This window comes from Pelmatolapia mariae, linkage group LG9 (assembly GCF_036321145.2).
Source record: "Pelmatolapia mariae isolate MD_Pm_ZW linkage group LG9, Pm_UMD_F_2, whole genome shotgun sequence".
Lineage (NCBI taxonomy): Eukaryota > Metazoa > Chordata > Actinopteri > Cichliformes > Cichlidae > Pelmatolapia > Pelmatolapia mariae.
This window is the reverse complement of record NC_086235.1, coordinates 487,501-507,938: the sequence shown is the minus strand read 5'-3', so window position 1 is coordinate 507,938 and position 20,438 is coordinate 487,501. Positions and strand designations below refer to the sequence as shown.

Below are 20,438 nucleotides of genomic sequence, written 5' to 3'. Positions count from 1 at the left end.
CTGAGCACCTTTTCGAAATAAGTGTTTTTAGTTAAAGTTTGTCAAACATGCGCAGTGCCATCTTGCGTCAGTAGTTGTAGACTTTTATCGGTTTATATTAGCTAACTGGTGACAGAACGGATACAGTTTCTGAATGTTTTCCATTCCAGGATCCAGGTGTGTTTCACTCTTCTGATATTCCTGCCATTTCCTTTCTGTGCCCCGCTCATGTATTGAACCATGTGCCTGTTCATCTTCACCACTATGATGCAACAGGAGCTTCCATGTTGTGCTAAGAAAGTTATTGGCTGCTAGTTGAATGGAACCGGTCCCCTCTGGAGATCCTTAGGCATAAGGACTGTCCCTTCTTCAGTTAGCCATTCTGGGTGCCTCTCGTCAGCTTTGAAATGTTGATGTTCTTTGGTAATTCCACTTTAATCAACATGTTTCAGTGTCCAACACAAACCAGTGGATGCTCTGAGTAACATTAAAAGGCCTGTTGCTTTCTTCGATAACGATTAACACTTTCTGATACTGTACCTGTCTGTCGACATAAATAATAAGATATAAAAGTATGGAATTAAAATTGAAGACCATGTAAACACCAAGTTCAAAGTATGCCCATGATTACATGTAGGCCCAACAGAATGCTGTTTTAAGTCACATGGCTTCAGTTTCATGAGGAACTGGTAGTGACTGAGTCAGTACGATTGTCAACATGGACACCAAAATCACCAGCTTAAGTGATTCAATCACACAAAAGAACCATGGATGATAAATAAAAAGCTTACGTAGTCCTAGCAGGGTGGTCAATATCTGCACAGACATCAGGGGTTTCACACTTTACTTTAAAACCCAGCGCCTCAAACCTGCACGGATCTTTCACCTCAACAGAGGAGCATTTGAACCACTGTGAAAAACTGCAGGAAACCTTCACCCTATCCACTTTTATATATGATAAGCATAATTCACAAATTCGTTTTTATTCTTAAAAAATATCAAATCAAGCTCATTTCAAGTTATAAAACCAGTTTACTATGAATGGTAAATGGCCTGTATTTATATAGCGCCTTACTAGTCCCTAAGGACCCCAAAGCGCTTTACATATCCAGTCATCCACACATTCACACACTGGTGATGGCAGCTACGTTGTAGCCACAACCACCCTGGGGCGCACTGACAGAGGCGAGGCTGCCGGACACTGGCGCCACCGGGCCCTCTGGCCACCACCAGTAGGCAACGGGTGAAGTGTCTTGCCCAAGGACACAACGACCGAGACTGTCCAAGCCAGGGCTCGAACCGGCAACCTTCCGATTACAAGGCGAACTCTTAACTCTTGAGCCACGATGTTAGATGAAGTCATCTAACATCAAGAAAACCAAACTTAACCAGGCTGTATGGAGGTAGAAATAAAAATGTAGTTTGTACATGAATACTTCATAAATTGGATGACACAGCAGACTTTTAGTTCTTAGGACAGGAATATCAAAAATATTATCAGAGCTGAACACGTATCAGTGTTCAGAGTGGAAGTGAGATCATAGGAACTAGGACCTACTTTTTTTCTAATCACTGATGGATTGGTTGACACGTGTGGGCAGTTGTGGAGAAATACTTGTTGGAGTCTTTTGGGTATGGTGTACACTGCGTGATTTGTTAGTGGACAGTACGGCAGTCCCAGATTTGTTTCAGTGGAGCCCATCTAAACCAAAAACATGTTTCCCATCCCAGAAAGCATTAAAGCTCCTATAAAGCCCAGCCTTACAGGCAGAGGAAAGCAGGTGTTGAGGCTGAGCAGCCACAGCAACAGGTGGGAAAACACAACTAATGGAGTCCAACTCTGCATCTGTTGAGGTACTGGTGACAGCACCCACTGTAATTATCAAATCTATGCACTATTCTTCATATCTAACTTGGCAGATGGAGATCCATATTTGCAGTTCCATGATGGTTTGGATCGGGCAGAGACAGGTGTCACACCCCGATGGAGAGGGTATTGGAAGCATATTTTAGTGAACTGTAGATGGGGAAACAGAGAGAGGCACCTGTGTAGCTTTTTTCTTTTTTTTTTGAAAATCCCAGGAATAACACTTAATTAATTTCACAGGCCTAGGATGGAAACCTTGTTCTCTAAAGGGAGACCACAGCACTGTCTTCGCTTGAGCAGTCATAAATTTCTGACTGATTTCTTCTAGAAAAGGAAGCTTACCAGTGACTCCCAGACACTGGGCCCACAGACGTGAGTAAAACTCCAACAAGATGTAGTCCGTGTTGGCCGGCAGGGCTCTGGGATGGAAGACCACTTTTAAACCTTGTGAGAGTGTAAAGTAACAAAATGACTAAAATCATTTTAAATTTAGGTTAATACCTGAAAAAATACCTAAGAGTTCACAGTATCCTCAGACAGAGAGAGAGTAGCTGAATGAAATGTCAGAGACACTGAGAGGTGAATGCTGACTACAGACACACCTTTGTAACGAGGGCAACATGCAGATGGACTGGTCTGACTGGTCTGATGTAAAAACACACAAACCTGATTTCCCTCTGAACTCACTGACAGTCTGTGAAATCAGGGATGCCATCAGTCACTGAATTCCATCATTCCAGTTACTGTGAGCTGGTCACACACTGGAAGAAACAACTAAGAAACAGGAAATCAGTGACAGGAAGTTATTTGTCATTTACACTGGGTGATAGGGGCTTCATGACCCAGCAGCACACAGGTGTATCTGTTCAAATTACAGGTAGGGGTGCACCGAGCACCTCCGTCAGACTAAAGTCTCTGAGCCATGTGACAGGACAGTTTAAGCATGTGATGTTGTGTGTAAATTTAAAGTATGTCATCAGGTGATTATTAGGACCTACTGAAAGGAGGTGGGGCTCCCTACAGATCAGATCTTCTGTTTGTTCCTTTAAAGCAGGGGTGGGGGACACCAGCTGATGAGGCCTGGAGTTCCCCAACCCTGCTTTAAACCCGCCAATCAGCACAAACTCTGCCCTGTGATTCTAAGGCACAGGTGTCGAACTTCAGGCCTCGAGGGCCGGTGTCCTGCAGGTTTTAAATGTGTCCTTGATCCAACACAGCTGATTTAAATGGCTAAATTACCTCCCCAACATGTCTTGAAGTTCTCCAGAAGCCTGGTAATGAACTAATCATTTGAATCAGGTGTGTTGAAACAGGGTGATATCTAAAGCCTGCAGGACACCGGCCCTTGAGGCCTGGAGTTTGACACCCTTGTTCTAAGGATTCAACAAGAACACCTGAAAAATCATTCTGGGTCCAGGATCCAAAATCTCCTTGAGACCTTCACAATTTCCAACAGCTGCACTTGAGACAGTCCAGCACAGCAGGGTGCAAGATGCTAGTATGGATTGGAAGTCCCGAATGCAAAATGGGAACTTACAATGCAGTTTTGAAATCCTTCTCAGGAGCCTCACCACCACTTCTCACATCTCGCATTGTGTGAGTTAAATAGGTCACATGAACGACCCTCATAAGGGACACTCCCACTAGGGTTTAAAAACCTGGGAATCTCCACCATTTGGTTCTAGAACTGGAGAAGCTTCTCTAATGAAACATCTTCAAGAAGTTTAAAGAAGTCCAGACACTTTTCTTCCCAAGCTCCTTAGATTAATTAGACCTGGATGACTGAGAACCTACACAGACATATCAGTTGGTGTAGTTCTACTGTTTGTCCACTAATGGAGTAGACCAAGCATCTGATGAGCACCATTTGGACATGTTGATGGAGGCTGAAAGCACTGAAAGGTCAGAGGTCAGGGTCTGCTTACAGCTAAGGGTGTCTGTGAGGTGAGCTTATGTTTCTTTGCGAGGACAGCAGTTGATAGGAAAGGCCAGAAAAGAGCCGGAGACTTCTGGAACTCCACAAACTGATAAAAGTGAGACGAGGAAGTAAAAAAAAAAGCTTTCATAGCAACCAGAGGTCTGATAATTTCTGGTCGCTATGGAATCGATGCTCTGACAGAGTGTTATTCTCTGGGAAATCCTGGATCTCCTGCCAGGAGTCGGTCACCATCCTCTACTTGTGTATGGGACTCTGTTCCCTGAGTTAAACTGTTAAGTCTTCTTCTACACCATCATTTCATGTCATAGCCACTTCAGTATTCAGGGAGGGTTACTGATTTTTACAGAAAATATTTGGAAAGGACTCCAGCTTTTACTGAACCTTTCAGTTTTACTGTGGACTTTGGGTTTGTACCCAAACTGTTTGCATAGTTATTCTCAGTTTTTACTCCAAATTCTGATTTTAGATGACTTTAACTGAACTTCTGATTCTGTCCTTACTTAGTCTGTATGTGTACTGGGTTCCACTCTTGGCTTGGACCGGCACAATCATCTCAACCCTGACAGCCTTTGAAACTAAAGACCTGTGGGTCACAAAACTTATCCAGAATACCTGTCAGGGGCTGGGTCTCTGAGCCAGCGTGTTGATTGTATTCTGTATTTTTGAGTTTCTTATGTAATGTTTGTGATTATAAGTTCTTGTGTTATTCTTGTTTAGGGTCTAGTTAAGTTTTAGTTTAGCCATTACTATCATCTGTGTCCTTGGTTTTTGTTTCTTGTCCAGTCTGTCATGTGTTTTAGGTCTGTGTGTTCCATATTGTCAAGCTTGTGTTGTCATATCTATGTCTCTCCACGTTTCCTGTTTTATTTTGAAAGTCTTGTGTTTCTGTGTTGAATGTGTTTAATTTCACTCTTCTAATTTTACTCTGTGACGTTGTTCATTCTAATCTGCTGTTTCTCCATGTGTCTCCACTAGTGATGGGATTTCCGGCTCTTTTTAGAGAACCGGCTCTTTCGGCTCGGCTCACTAAAAAGAGCCGGCTCTTTCGGCTCCGAACCGGCTCTTCAGGTTGTTTTGTTGCTTTAATTAATTTATTATTACAATAATATAAAATTATGCACAAAAGGAATTACTAATGTAAAAAAAAAATGTGGTTTTATTTATATGTTTATATATAAATATATACGGTGGCCCCTAGAGACAAAGCACGTAGTCTCCACTTCCCCTGATCACCTCCTGTGTGTTCATGTCGTGTTTCAAAGTTTTTCTATGTATCCATGCTCTGGGTTTTTCATGTTTTAATCTTAGTTCACACAGCTTAGGTTCTTGGTGAGTTTCGTCTTTGCCTTTTTGTTTTGTAATGTTTTCCAGCCTTAAATAAACAGTTTGTCCTTATTAAAATCAAAGTTGTTGTTTTGTTTTTTTTTACAATTTCTGTTAAATCAGGGAACTTCTTTTAAGAAAAATGAAACAACTGAAACATTTATAAGTGCTTTATGTGCGTCGCCCAACACAAAGTATGACTGGCTGGCTCAGTGAGGTGACAGACACAGGCTGGAGAGTGTATACAGGTTTTTATTTGTTATATTCTGGAATCAGCAACATAAATAAAAGCTTTCATTAAGTTCTCCTCAGCACCAGAGCCATTCATCAACAGGGTTCAGGCGAAGCCACACCCACAGGACCGGGCTGAGAGCGCGACCTGTGATTCTGTTGGCGAAACGCTAAAATCGTCCACCATGATTGTCTCTCTCTGTGTGCTTCAGGAGAACAAGGACGGCATGGACACCAAGAACAAATGAAGGAATAAATATTCTTCTTCCTGCCTCCCGCTGCTCTATGTACATTATTAACAGTCTGAAACAACCCAGCAGCCGGCCTCGCCCACCTGCTGCGTGACGACAAAACAAAGAAACACTGAAAACCACAAAGTGATGGGAGTCAAGGACCAGACGAAGGACGATGTGCTTCGATGTTTCCAGTTCAGTTACTTTTAAATCTGAAGCAGCAGAGATTAAACGTCAGAGAAGAAAACGGATGATGACTCTCAATGTGTCATTAAACATCTTTAAACATCTAAGTGGAAAAAACCCAAGAAGAACCATGACACTTTTTTTTCTGTGCTTTCTGAGGTTAGACCGACCAGAATCATACACAAGTCCTCAGGTGCAAAACATGAAAAAATCATCTTTTCATTCTCAGCAATGAACTCTGTGAGTGACACAGCTCTGGAACAATGGACAGCAATTGGCCTTGAGTTGAGGTTATTTTGAGGATCCAGTTCATCAGCTTGATCAGTTTTTGGCTCATTTGGGTTTACTGGTTCCAGCTCCTCAAACTGGATCGTACTGATGGTCCATGATGACATGAGGTATCAGGGATCACTATATCCTGGTATCTCTCTGCCATCTCTGTGTCCTCCTCACATATTTCTATAACTGATTAAACCAAGCTCTTCTAACACATCCACATGCTGCTCTGTAGAGATTATGAATTCACGTCAGACTCATCAGAGGAAAGTGTTTCGATTTAAAACCTGTGAAAATCTGAAACATGTTGGCATTTTTACTTGATGATACACATAAATAGGGATGGGTATTGATAAGATTTTTACGATTCCGATTCCATTTTCGATTCTGTTTAACGATTCGATTCTTTATCGATTCTTTTTAAAAAAGGAGAACACTAAGGTCGATTAGCTTAGAACTTTGTTTTATATCTTGAACAAGATAGAAATTTAGGAGTAACATGGCCTTACAAACCCAACAGTGAGATCTTAAGAGATCCACAGCCTACGGCTCTTCAATGGGGTGTCACAGGGTCCCCGGGGAAAAAAATTGTAAATGTAAAATAAAATAAATATTCTTCTGTAGCAATAACAAAGTATAACATAAATTATTCTGTAGCAATTACACAAGAATATCCAGTAATGTCCCTGCCTACAATTAAACACATTCACTTACTGAAAATCGGGGGCATCTGCTGTGGCAAATGGGTGCAAGCCTTTGACCACAAACTTAGTCACTGCTCGGTGACATTCGTCTATCCTGGCCTGAAAGGAGACGCTACCGGCAGACTGCAGCGAGAACTGCCAGCATCTGAGCCAGCCAGACTCTGTCTGTCTCATCATGGTCACCTAAATGCACAGTAATGGCAGGTTTTGTAATAAGGCAGATCGCGCTAACATAATATGCACTGTTAGTTGATTATTTACCTGCCGCATTAACGGGAGAGGACGTGCAAACGTTACCGCTGCTGCTGGGTTGAGATTCACGAGTCCGGAGAGGAATTAAAAACACGACATTCATTTAAGGTCATCGCGTGTTTTGTGAGCAAATGCTTTTGCAGATTCGTAGTGTTTCCTCCCTTAAATGAAATATCTACTTTGCAAGTATTGCAAGTTCCCTGTTGTCATCCGTTCTCGTAAAGTATGACCAAACTTTTGAGCGTTTGAGCCGCCATGTTTCCTGCCAGGTAAATGACGCTCCGCAACGTGGTGACGTCATTCGGGGCGACTGGAATCGATAAGGGAATCGTTTGCAAAAATGGCAAACAATTCCAAGGAATTGAAACAGAACCGGGTTTCGATACCCATCCCTACACATAAATAAAGAAAAATATATTAACAAATGTTGGCATCATTCAGCTTCTAATCATGGCTGTGCTTAATTAAACACAATAATGAGCCTGAGCTCTGATGTCATGTGCACCAGCGGTCCCCAACCCCCGGGCCACGGACCGGTCGTTTGGTAACAGACTGCGAGAGTTGAGGCTCGGGTGTGAACTTTATGGTTTTTAGGGCTTTTATCGTTATTTTTTTAATCGTTTTTATCGTTAACTCTGTTTCCCTACGTCTTATCCCGAGTGTTATGAATAAATCTTTTTTTTGGTAGCGGTAATGTTTTTATTTTGTTGTATTTATCCTTAAAGACTGGTCCGTGAAAATATTGTCGGACATGAACCGGTCCGTGGCACAAAAAAGGTCGGGGACTGCTGATGTGCACAACTTGACCAATGGTGAACTAATCACTAATTACTTGCTGTGATCATTTCATACCAGACAGCTGTCAGCACTCACTACATCTTTATAAATAAGCGTGTCCGCAGACTCTGCTAATTTTGGCAGACTCAGCTAAATGTCGGCAGACTCTCGACTGAGTGTCCAGAATCTCGGCTGAGGGTCAACTGACTCTCAGCTGAGCATTGGCAGACTCTTGGCCAAGCGTCTGCAGACTCTCGGCTGCGTGAAGGCAGACACGTGTTCTGACAGCTCTGGCTCTGTGATGTCTGCCAGATTTGGTTTGATTTTGGGCCTCTTTGGGGGAAGAGTTGGCAGATTCAAATTGGTGAAGTTTGTTTGGTTAAATAAGTTTTATCATAACTGGCCAGACTATGGCACTCAGATTCAGGCCGAGTGACTTCCTGCCTCTGCAGGGTCAAACCATCTTAGCTACCTTGGTCAGCGTGATCCAGCCAACTTTCAGTCTTGTTTCCAGAGGGATGATGAAGTTCACACTTCTTGACATGACATGAATTCACAAATGAAAGTCAATCTGATTTTAGGGTCCCTTCAATCTCAGAGGTAAGAGGGTTTATGCGAGGGTTAATGATTCTCCGCGGACAGCAGCTTCTTCCTGACAGGTCAGCTGATTTCAACCAGCAATCGGACACGGTTAAAGATTCCTGTACAAAACATGACTGCAAGGACATCCTGTTTTGAATCCTGGCTGTAAGGACTTCCTGTGCTGGTGGTGGGGATGGCTGACAGGTGAAGCGACCCGCTCTGATGGTGTTTTTATTGTTTCAGTTTCATTGAAACAACAAAAGGGTAAAAAAACCACAAAGTGACACGAGGTGAACGCTGAGCGTCGCTCACAGAATCCAACAGTTCAAACCAGGCAGTGTAAACATGCCTTCATCCTCCTCCTCTTCTTCAGTCAGTAGTCTCTCTGCTCCTCCTCCTCTGTGTTGAAGGAGGCTCTAAGCAGAGTTCAGGTACTCCAGAGCGACTTCATAACAGAACTTATACTGTTCCTATGGAAACACAGACACCAGATGTCATTCATTCACATTTTTAACAAAGAAACACTTTTTATTACACAGGATGATGTAAAAACAACTCAGTATCCACACCGGTCACTGCACACTCCATGTGTTCAAGTTCACCACCTCCTTCTGTTTTCCTGAGGTGGTTCTGGCACAGCTTGGACTTATGTTTCGGGTCATTATGTTGCTGTAGGATGAACCCCTGACCAACTAGGTGCATACAGTATTTGTACTATGCTTTCATGTCAGACTGCAATGAGACATTAAACTGCATAACTTTCAATAAAAAAATGGAAAAATTGGCGTGTCCTAAAACCTTTGACCGGTAGTGTATGTTTATAGAATACAATAATTATTATAAAACACAACAGAAAATTATGAAACACCTTAATAATAATAATATATAATAATAATAATATATCATTATTACTGAGAAAATGTTTTTATATTTTAGTCTTAAAAATACAGTTATGGATTCAGTGTTAAGTTCCTCTTTGATTTACTGCAAAATTAACCTTTTTTTAACTTTAGTCATAAAATACAAATACAAAATAATTTGCTAAACCACCGAAGAAATGGAGAAAAGAAATAATAATTATTAAAGTTAAAGCGAGCCAGTGTCTGTGATGAAGGTTGGTGGTTACCAGCAGGTCGACCATGTTTGGCTTGTTGTTCCTCAAAGTTTTTACAGCGTGAAAAACGTCGACGCAGCGCTGCTGACGCAACATCTCACACACGATACTGATACTGCAGAACACACCACTGCGACCTCCGCCATTCCTGAGGAGGAGACAGGACAGAGGAGTCAGGAGAAAGGAGACCTTTGACTTTTGAGTTCTCTGTCAACAGTTACATAAAGTAGCACATAAAAATATTATTGCATATATTCACAAGAACACCCCTCAAAAACAGAAACATTTACAATCGTCATAAACCAAGAACAAGCAAATCATTGTACACTGTACACAAGACATTTGTTTCCAACCAAACAGAAATAAAATGATCCACACCTGCCACCATTATATAATAAGTAAATTCTATCATAACACATGCAGACACCAGACCTTTGAACATAAGTTTCCATTTTGTTTCTGCAGGTTAGCCAGATTCCCCTTTTTGCCCGACCCGTAAGAAAGCTGCAAAGATAAATCTGATTCCATTTCGCCAGTGCGAACAGACGTTAGAATGCATCAATAAAGAAATATCTGCAGTCACTAAATGATGATCAGAAAAACCAACAGGTGAAATCTCTGCTTTAACTAGTCTATTAATATACGTCTGGTTGACATATAATCTATCAAGCCTAGCTGCCTTCACATTGCTCTCAGAGACCTTTACATATGTATACTGTCTGGTTGTGGGATGGAGCTTTCTCCACACATCAGTCAAATCATTCTGAAGAATGACTGTAGACAAAAGTGAGCCCGAAGGTGGGTGAGGCTCTCCTGTGTTTCTGTCAACTGAAGGGTGGGTTGTGCAATTCCAGTCCCCTCCCACCACTATTATTGAACCACTATTTAATTTTGATAACTCATCAGTGATTTTACGAAATAATCGCACACGACCGGCAGCTGAGTTATGGGCGTATACATTCATAAAAGCAAAAGACATTCCCTTGATGGTTGCTTTTACTACCTGAGCCCTTCCCTGCTCTATCTCACAGACAGAAACATGTGACAGGTGAAGGTGCCTAGAAAATAAAATTGCTACACCCGCACTGAGGTTGGTACCATGACTTAAAAAAGCCGGCCCACTCCAACTCATTCCCCATTCTGTCTCATTATCTATAGTGCTATGTGTTTCCTGTAAAAAGAACACATCAATGTTTTTGTTCTTGCTAAGCTCCACTAAGACTGCACGCCTTTCCCTATCCCTACCCCCATTAATGTTAAGTGTACCTACTCTCAAGCTCGCCATATAAGACAGAGAGAAGAGGAGGAGAAAAAGAGAAAAGACAGTGAGACGCTTCCAGAAAGACACCCTTAGTGCTCCAAACATCTCACTATGCTTTTAAAGGAGTTTTTCCACGTTTTTCCCTCCTCAACTTAGTCAAGATCTTTTTAAGACGGAATCTTTTCTGTTTGCTTAATTGTTCATAACCAACAACTCTTCTCAGTTTCAGAACAGATTTTATAAAAAGATCAACATCTGGAAAAAACTCAGTGACTTCCACAGACTGCATACTAAATGTCTCATCCAAAAAGCGGTTTATATCGTCTATGGAATATGACTGCTGATGGTCTTCTTGTGAAACAATATCAGAGCATTGTGACAGGGAATCATCTTCCAACAAGTCGTCTTCCTCATTTTCTGCGCTCAAAGAACCTGAAATTACATTCGCAACACCCACCTCACTTACCGTTGCTTTGGTCTGCCCACTGTCCTGATTTTCCTCCACACTTTCCCTAACCTGTATGTCATCACATCCATCCTCCACCTCAGTGGTCGCCTGTACTATCCCCTGTTCTTCTAGCGCAGCCTGTGGAGCACTGGCTGCGACCTCCATTCTGTCACCCTGCGCCGCTAGCGGCTCGCCGATGACAGCGCTGCTCGTAGACGGCTGCTCGTCCACACCGCTACGAGCCGGCTGTTCCCCCGTACCGGCATCTACAGCGCGCTCCTGCTCACTTGCCCCACTAGCATGAGCCTCTTGTTCACGGCGCACCTCCTGCTCTTTGTGAGGGCAGGATGAGCGTTTATGGCCAACATCACCACACTCAAAACACTTCATGCTACCTGCACTGGCGTAAACAGTATATAAGCCGTTTTCATACCTCACTTTAAACGACACTTCCAGTGTCTGCGAAGGATCGTTCAGGTACATGAAGGCCTGCCGTCTTAGTGACTGAACGTGCTGCAGTCTGGCGTCTTTGCAGCCAAGACGAACAACCCTGAACCCGCTAGCAAACTTTCCAAACCGGGTCAGTTCCCTTTCAAGCAGTTCATTCGGGATGAACGGCGGGACACCGGACACGGTGACCCGCGTAGACGGCACAAACAGTGGCGAAACAGCCACAAACAAATCATCCAGAATGATCCCCCTTTCAACCAACAGGTGAACCAAGCGCTCCTCACGGAGAAAAGTAACCACAGCCTTGTTCATCCGAGAGCCGTAAGTTATATTCTCATGGCCCACCTGTTCACCAACAGCTAGCAGAACCTGCTCCACGGTGTACTGCTGGGGTGCCACCACCCTGGCCCCATGTCTAATAGACAGGGGAGGCGAACCCTCACCAGGGAGGGACGCCATGACTCAAGGTAAAACTGGCCAATTAACTAGAATTCTTCACTTCACACAACACAATGAAATAAACTTGCCTTACCTTTTAACCACCCATAAGCCCAAAATTTCCCGGAAAAGAAAAAAAATCCAAACGTCCCAAACTCACTCAGCAGCTCCACACACTCACCAAACACCTTCACACACCCATTCACTCACACTCCCAGCATGCAGTGCAGGAAGGAGAGGAGAGGAGAGGAGAGGAGAGGAGAGGAGAGGAGAGGAGAGGAGAGGAGAGAGGAGAGGAGAGGAGAGAGGAGAGGAGTCAGGGGTTACATAGATGAGAATGAGAGCGGTTCATGTTGTGACCACTAGATGGAGACAAAACACCACACAAACAAACTTTATAACTACTGACACTGCAGTACTCTCTGCAGTACTGTGTGCATTTCCTGTGTAAGAAACAGTGATACTCTTGCAGTAAAGTAATGAAAACACAGTTTTCTTTCTGTAGTGTTATGTGTAGTACTGCATGTAATACTGTGTGGTACTCTTAAAGGCAATAAAAACCCTGCCCGTCAGGGTACTGTCTTTAGCACTGTGTGTATTAAAAGAGAGTGTACTGTCTGTAATATTGTGTGTAGTACTGTGTGTAGTACTTTATGTAGTATTGTGTGTAGTACTGTGTGTATTAAAAGACAGTGTACTTTTTGTAGTATTGTGTGTAGTACTGTGTGTAGTACTGCGTGCAGTACTGTGTTTATTAAAAGACAGTATACTTTTTGTAGTACTGTGTGTAGTACTGTGTATTATAAGACACTGTACTTTTGTAGTAGTTTGTGTAGTACTGTGTGTATTAAAAGAGAGTGTACTGTCTGTAATGTGTGTAGTACTGTCTGCAGTACTGTGTGTAGTGCAGTGTGCAGTACTGTCTGCAGTGCTGCGTGCAGCGTGTACTCTTACAGGCAGTGGACGACGGTGCGCCCCTCGCCGCCGTCGTACTCCTCCTGCCATTTGTCCACCTGGTGCACGAGCTTGAGGAAGGAGCGCTTGGAGACGGGCGTGTCGCGGTACATCGGCCAGCCCAGGAACTGGAACTGCTGCACCATGCGGTACCCGTCCTGCGGCTGGAGACACAGGGAGAACCAGGCAGTCAAAACAAGCTCGCCCCAAACAACCAATGGATAATCAAACACTTCCCCAGAAGAACACAGACATGAACCAAGTGCACCTCTAAACTAAACACTGAGGAGAAAGGAAGTAAGGAAACTGTGAAGGGAGAAAGGGAAAGGAAGTCAAAAGAAATAAATTTTAGGAGTAAAGAAGACAGGAAAGAACAGGAGAGAGGAAAGGAAGATATATAATGTAGATGGAAGGAAATGAGAGGAAAGGAAAGATATTAGGGAGCTTATTGAGACAGCAAAGTGGGAACAGCAAAGAAAGCAAAGACAGGTTCCTGTGAGCAGACAGCAGGAGAGAGCTTTAACTCAAACACCAAAATCAAGCTGCCACAGCGAGGCGGGTGGAGACGGGAGCGCGGATCAAACACAGCCGATATTTGTTGAGACGCACGGAGGAAACGAGGCCCTGAATCACAGCCGCACTCAAACTCAGCCCGACGGGGAGGTGAGGAGGTTTAAATCAAACACATCCTGAGCTAAATCTGGTGCAGCAGGAGAGAGAGAGCGGAGGCTTGGATCAAACACAGGCGCAGCTCAGCTTTATTACATAGAAATCAAACGCGCCCTGAATATGTGAGGGCAAAACCAAACAGACCCTCCGTGTAGGGTGATGCAGTTTTACTCCTTCAGGATCTGAAGACAAAGATAATTACTCTACACATCCACAGAGATGTCACGTAGAGGCGAGGCGGTTCTAACGATGGCGAACAGCCGCCGCGGCAGCGGAGACCTGAGAGAACAGCCATCGCAGGACTGCTGCCACGATGGCGGTTCTCTCGGGGCTCCAGCACGGCAGAGACACTAATGGATGACTCAGCCGAGTCAGGAATCCTAGTCTCAAAGAAGACGGCCAATAGAACCTGCACAGGACGGACTGAGAAAGAAGACGGAGGCTACGACCCAAAGGACAGCGTCCCCACAGTGAAGCACGGTGGTGGCATGCTTCACTGCGTCTGGACCTGGGAATTTCATCGAGGTGGGTGGAGTCATGAAGAAAGAAGGATATGTGAATGAAGACCTGAAGCAGTCAGCGGCTAAACTAGTTCTGAGTCATCACTTTGTCTTCCAGCATGTCAACAACCCAACACATACGTCGCTCCTGGTGAAGAACGCCCTCCAGAAGACCGAGGCGAGCGTGACAAAGCCCTGACTGTGGGCTGACACCAAATCAAGCACAAGAGCAGCCTGGGTGGAAACCTGGCTGGACTTGAGTTTGGCTCAAGTTTGTTGCTTACATTAAATCAATTTAATAAATCAAATTTCAGTGTATTTTATTTGACATTCCAACCTACGGATACTTACAGAGTGAAGGGCAGCCAGGTTTTTACAGGAAACAAACTCAGGCTACATCCACACGTACCCGGGTATTTTTGAAAACACAGATTTTTCTGTGCGTTTGCACCTTTCGTCCACACGTAAACGGCGTTTTCGGTCACTGAAGACGGAGATTTTTAAAAACTCAGTTTTTGCGTTTACGTGTGGACGAGGAAAACGGAGAAAACGCAGCGTCAAAGGCGTGCGCCTATTTTGACGTCACACTGTGCGCCACGTTATTGTTTTGGTGAAATGAATTTCTACAATGGCGGACTTACACAAAATACTGTTACTGTTACTCTCCGCAGTGTTTAAATGCTTACATATACACACAGTGTCCCTCCACACACAGGACTCGGTTCTTTGTTTGTTTGTCCCACCCAGGCTTCTAGACTTCTGATTGGCCAACATTTCTGCACGGTTAGGAATATATCGCCACCTGTTGCTTTGGCATGTTCCTAGCGTGTTTTTGCGTTTACGTGTGGACGGGATTAAAAAAAAAACGAAAATAGAAAATCCCGTGGCAGCGTGCTCGCTGCTTGATCAGATTTGAAGTTTAATTTTTCGCTGTAGAAAGAAGTTTTCTTCCCACGCAGAGTTTACAGCACACGCTAATGTTTCTGTCACTTTTTACAGAATCAAACTTAAAGTAATGTGATTACTTCCAAGCTTTAAACGCTGCATGGTCGTACTCCCTCCAACACTCCATATTATCCATTGTTGATCTGCACACGTCTGTTGCTACCACGGACGTTGCACGCGCTCACGTCATTGTCATGAGACGCTCTCACAAACAAAGTCGCGGTTTAGTAACGCGGCATATTTACGGGTCAGTAACAGGAATCTAAAAGCGCACCCTGGCTGTGTTGTAGATCCTGAAGATTCGGCTGATCACGTCCTCCTCCAGGTCAGCGGACACGAACTCCACCTGCAGCGAGCCGAGGCGATGGAGACCATTCTCTGGCCAGTACTGAGGGCACAGCTAACACACACACACACACACACACACACAAAGGGAAGTTATTGATCAGCTCATGAGTTTTACTCCGCCCTTACCAAAGCGCCTGTACTATGACGTCATCATCAACCACCTGTTCTAATATATCTGAAAATCTTTGAGTGTGTGTGGGTGGAGCTTCACCTGTGCAGGGTCGACATCATTCAGCATGACGATGGATGTGCAGTGATAGTCGAGGACCAGGCGCCAGAAGTCCTTCACCGTGTTGGGCAAAGGATGCTGGGTAACGATGAACGCCGACGGCTGCTTGTAGCTCTGCATGACACGAGGTCAGTCAGACAGCAGGAAGTGATGTCACACAAGCAGACACAGCAGGGTGGATGTCACTGTTGTACACAGCCGTGCTCAGGATTTCCAACGTCGGTGTTTTCAGCAGATATTTCTGAACGCGTGCTTCCTTCTTTGAACCTGCGTTAACTTTTTGATATTTTAAACACTTTGCTGGTGTTTCTATAGCGACAGCTGCCTGGCTGCCTCAGGCAGGTCTGATGTGGGTGTAACGGAGGCACTGACGCTTGTGCTCCAAGTGCCCTAACACAGCCTCTGCTGCATCGACACCGAGCAGCACTTGCTAATGTTAGTCCTCTACTCACTATCGCCACCAAATGACAACCTCCAAGTATAACACAGAATCCAACACAAGCTGACCTGAAGGGCTTCACACAGAATTCATGAATGATCTGCGCTTAGCGAGAAAGTCGCTGCAGCAGGACAGCACGACGGCAGAGCGACTGAGCGTTCTCCGCTTCAGTCCTCTGTGCCTTTTGCTAAACAAAGAACCTGACGGCTGGTCTGGTCGCTCTCAGAGTTTCTGATTGGTTTACTTTTCAGCCTAATGTTCACCTGCACTCACATCTCTTTGGGCCAAGCTGAGAGATCCAGTGAAAAGTTATCGGATCAGCTCCCCATCTTTAATCTGCTTCACTTATCGTGGAACAAAAGGTTCGAATCAAAGCTGCGAGTCTGCAGTCACATTCATCAAACCCACTGTGTGTGTGTGTGTGACGTACGTCCATGAGCGCAGCGTTGATGTAGTTGGAGCTCTCCCCGTCGATGGTGATGAGGAAGGGCAGGCAGCGGTCTGGAGGCAGCACGTCCATGCAACGGTTCTTCTCGTGGTTTCTGGGCAGCAGAGCGATGCTGCAGTCCTCCACCCGCAGAGTCGGCGTCACCATGTTCAGCGTCTGTGCGCGCACACACACACACGTGTAACAGGACACACACCTGACACCTTCTTTTTAACCTCAGGGTTTCATCTCATATTTTTACTTTCTCAGACTTTGGAACATTATTATTTTCATTGATTTCGTTTCATTTTTGTTAACATTAATTTTGTTATTTGTAATCATTTAATTAGTGATTTAATTTTGTCTTCATTTTTTTAAATGTCTTCAAGTTTTAATCTCGTTGTTTTTGTTTGATTTTTAAGTTTTATTCATTCGTCAGTGTGTTTGTTACCGATGTGTCACCAGTTTGTTACCAGTTTGTTACTGGGCGTCTGTGGCACTTTTATTTGAATTGTGTCATTTATTGTTGTGTATTTTTACTCGCTATCATGCTGCTGTAACACAAAATCGTCCCATGTGGGATCAATAAAGTATCCATCTAAAGTAAAGACACTACAACGACACAGAGAGAACAATCATATGACCCCCTATGAGCAAGCACTTTGGCAACAGTGGGAAGGAAAAACTCCCTTTTAACAGGAAGAAACCTCCAGCAGAACCAGGCTCAATATTCAGACTGTATAATATGAATTTCTGACTTTTATTTTGAAACTGGGGTATGATGATGTCATCACTCAGAGCTGTGATGTGGTTTCATTATTTCATGGACACTGGCAGGTTCATGCTCTAAACGAAGCGTGAAGAATATTAACATGGTCGTCACGTTACCCTGAACTCCTCTTTGATCTGACTCGAGTTGGTCTGAGGATCCAATCGGTTCATCTCATAATAAACCGACCGCAGCTGACTGGCTGGAATCGCTGTGTCACCGCACAGACACGCCTCCAAGATGGCATCGTGGATGAAGACGTACTGCTCCTGGTAGACAGAGGAAGGTGGTCAGACACTGTTTAAATAAGCTCCTCCTCCTCCCCGGCTCTGACTGATGGGACGTCGGCTGCTGAAATGTCACTTCATAAAAGATTAATGTCAGCGCACGGCGGCTGGAGGACAGGCGAGTGACATTCAAAGTTAGAGAAGGTCATCGCGGCGTTCATTTCTGTCATTTCCTGTCAGTCAGCAATGAAGATGTGAGGAAGAGTCGGAGACAATGAAGAATGATCGATGAAACTTTGATCATGAATGAAGCTGAGTAACTGAGCATGTGCAGTTTGAAACGTCAAGTTTTTAGTGATCAGGCAGAACAGGTGAGTGTTTACCTGCAGGTCAGAACACCTGCACACAGGTAGGAGGTATTTCACTGTGTGTGTGTGTGTGTCTGTGTGTGTGAGTGTGTGTGAGTGTGTGTGTGTGTGAGTGTGTGTGAGAGTGTGTGTGTGTGTGTGTGAGTGAGTGTGTGTGAGAGTGTGAGTGTGTGTGAGTGTGTGTGTGAGTGAGTGTGTGTGAGAGTGAGTGTGTGTGAGAGTGTGTGTGAGAGTGTGTGTGTGTGAGTGAGTGTGTGTGTGTGTGAGTGTGAGTGTGTGTGTGTGTGAGTGTGAGAGTGTGTGTGTGTCTGTGTGTGAGTGTGTGTGAGTGAGTGTGTGTCTGTGTGTGAGTGTGAGAGTGTGTGTGTGTGAGTGTGTGTGTACCTCAGTCTGGACCATGTTAACCCTTCGTGCTCTCAGCTCGCGGACACAATTGTAGATGTCAACCACGCCCTCTCTCTCCGCCATGTCCAGCATGATGTCGATCACGATGAAGCATCCTGTACGCCCCGCCCCCGCACTGACACACACACACACACACAGTCACGTCAGCAGTGATGAAGAAGTTTCTTTGTTACTAGTAATGACAGCAAAAGTCATACCTGCAGTGGACCACAGTGGGGCCGGCGGTGGGTGGGGTTTTGGCCTTGACGCGGCGGATGAAGCCGAGCAGCCCGGTGGCGTGAAGCGGGACGCCATGATCAGGCCAACCGGTGAAATGAAACTGACGGATCTCCCTGATCTCTGCCACACCCCTCTGACACAGACAGAGAGCGGAGGTCAGATCAGTGCACAGGTGTGTGTGCACGTCTGTGTGTGCACAGGTGTGTGTGTACACGTCTGTGTGTGCACAGGTGTGTGTGTACACGTCTGTGTGTGCACAGGTGTGTGTACACGTCTGTGTGTGCATGTCTGTGTGTGCACAGGTGTGTGTGTACACGTCTGTGTGTGCACAGGTGTGTGTGTACATGTCTGTGTGTGCACAGGTGTGTGTACACGTCTGTGTGTACACGTCTGTGTGTGCATGTCTGTGTATGCACAGGTGTGTGTACACGTCTGTGTGTGCACAGGTGTGTGCACAGGTGTGTGTACATGTCTGTGTGCACAGGTGTGTGTGTACATGTCTGTGTGTGCACAGGTGTGTGCACAGGTGTGTGTACACGTCTGTGTGTGCACAGGTGTGTGTGTACATGTCTGTGTGTGCACAGGTGTGTGCACAGGTGTGTGTACACGTCTGTGTGTGCACAGGTGTGTGTGTACATGTCTGTGTGTGCACAGGTGTGTGTACACGTCTGTGTGTGCATGTCTGTGTGTGCACAGGTGTGTGTACACGTCTGTGTGTGCACAGGTGTGTGTACACGTCTGTGTGTGCACAGGTGTAACATAAAGATATTTTAGCTTTAAGTCCTTCAGTTGCTGGCGGTGACGTCAGAATACCTTCACTGACCACGTCAGTCCCAAATCCATTCATAATAAACACTGATAAACTGGGCCCCACTGACACATGCATGAAGCATCCATAGAAACACAGCTTCTGATTACTCACACACCTGTGCACTTTCAAGATGGCGCCGCGGATGGCAGCCTCGGTACTGCGCTCTCTCACACTTTTCTTGTTTTTGGTCACTCAGACCACATCACTTTCCCCAGAGATCAACTGCTAAACATCAGGCAGTTGTCTCACAATAGTTCTTATCCATTTTTCACAAACCCGGAAAGTTTTTTGGAGATTTTAGTTGGAGGCGCAGCAGCTCTCTGTGGCTCCTGGAGGAGACGTAGACGGGGGGACTCGCGCTGGTGCGCTGGTGAAACTACGTCGGCGAGGATTCTGCACGGCACTTTCCTCTATTCACCTCGCAAATCTCCGCTCTCTTCCAAACAAAGTCGACGAATTACTGCTCTTTAACTGGACTAACAAGGACTTTGCACGCTCTGCTGCCCTCTGCTTCACTGAAACCTGGCTCAGTGAACGAGTCCCAGACGCTGCCTTAAATCTGCCGGGCTTCCAACTTCGCCGGGCAGACTGCGAAACGGAGCTCTCAGGGAAAACAAAGGGTGGTGGAGTCTGCTTCTACATTAATGAAGGTTGGTGTACTGATGTCACAGTGTTACAGAAACACTGCAGCCCAAACCTGGAAACTTTTTTCATCAACTGTAAACCGTTTTATTCACCGTGGGAGTTTTCTTCCTTCATGCTGGTCGGAGTTTACATCCCTCCTCAGGCCAACGTGAACAACGCACTGTGCGAGCTGGCTGACCAGATCACCATCCTGGAAAGGAAATTCCCAGATTCCTTTATAATTATCCTTGGGGATTTTAACAGAGCAAACCTCAACCACGAACTTCTTAAATACAGACAGCATATAGACTGCCCCACCAGGGACAACATCATACTGGATCACTGTTACACCACTCTAAAAGATGGCTCTGTGCCCCGGGCAGCTTTGGGACATTCTGATCACTGCCTGGTCCATCTTATTCCAGTTTATAGGCAAAAACTCAA

At 44.9% G+C, this 20,438-nt stretch overlaps 1 protein-coding gene across 12 annotated transcripts in view; it reads right to left on the bottom strand.

Annotated features, from left to right (window-relative positions):
* Positions 1-5,344: 5,344 nt before the first annotated feature.
* The window catches only part of LOC134634073 (receptor-type tyrosine-protein phosphatase mu-like), a 165,294-nt gene continuing 150,200 nt past the window's right edge, over positions 5,345-20,438 (bottom strand). For 11 of the 12 annotated variants that reach the window (XM_063483121.1, XM_063483122.1, XM_063483123.1 and 8 more), the window contains 9 exons: positions 18,538-18,692; positions 18,320-18,455; positions 17,460-17,609; positions 16,575-16,748; positions 15,688-15,819; positions 15,403-15,528; positions 13,015-13,178; positions 9,476-9,611; positions 5,345-8,819 (listed from right to left, as the gene is read on the bottom strand). In XM_063483121.1, the coding sequence (XP_063339191.1) occupies positions 8,766-8,819; positions 9,476-9,611; positions 13,015-13,178; positions 15,403-15,528; positions 15,688-15,819; positions 16,575-16,748; positions 17,460-17,609; positions 18,320-18,455; positions 18,538-18,692 (1,227 nt within the window). In that variant the 3' untranslated portion in view covers positions 5,345-8,765. The remainder of the gene's footprint in view (positions 8,820-9,475; positions 9,612-13,014; positions 13,179-15,402; positions 15,529-15,687; positions 15,820-16,574; positions 16,749-17,459; positions 17,610-18,319; positions 18,456-18,537; positions 18,693-20,438) is intronic. The other variant, XR_010094804.1, reaches the window with a different exon arrangement.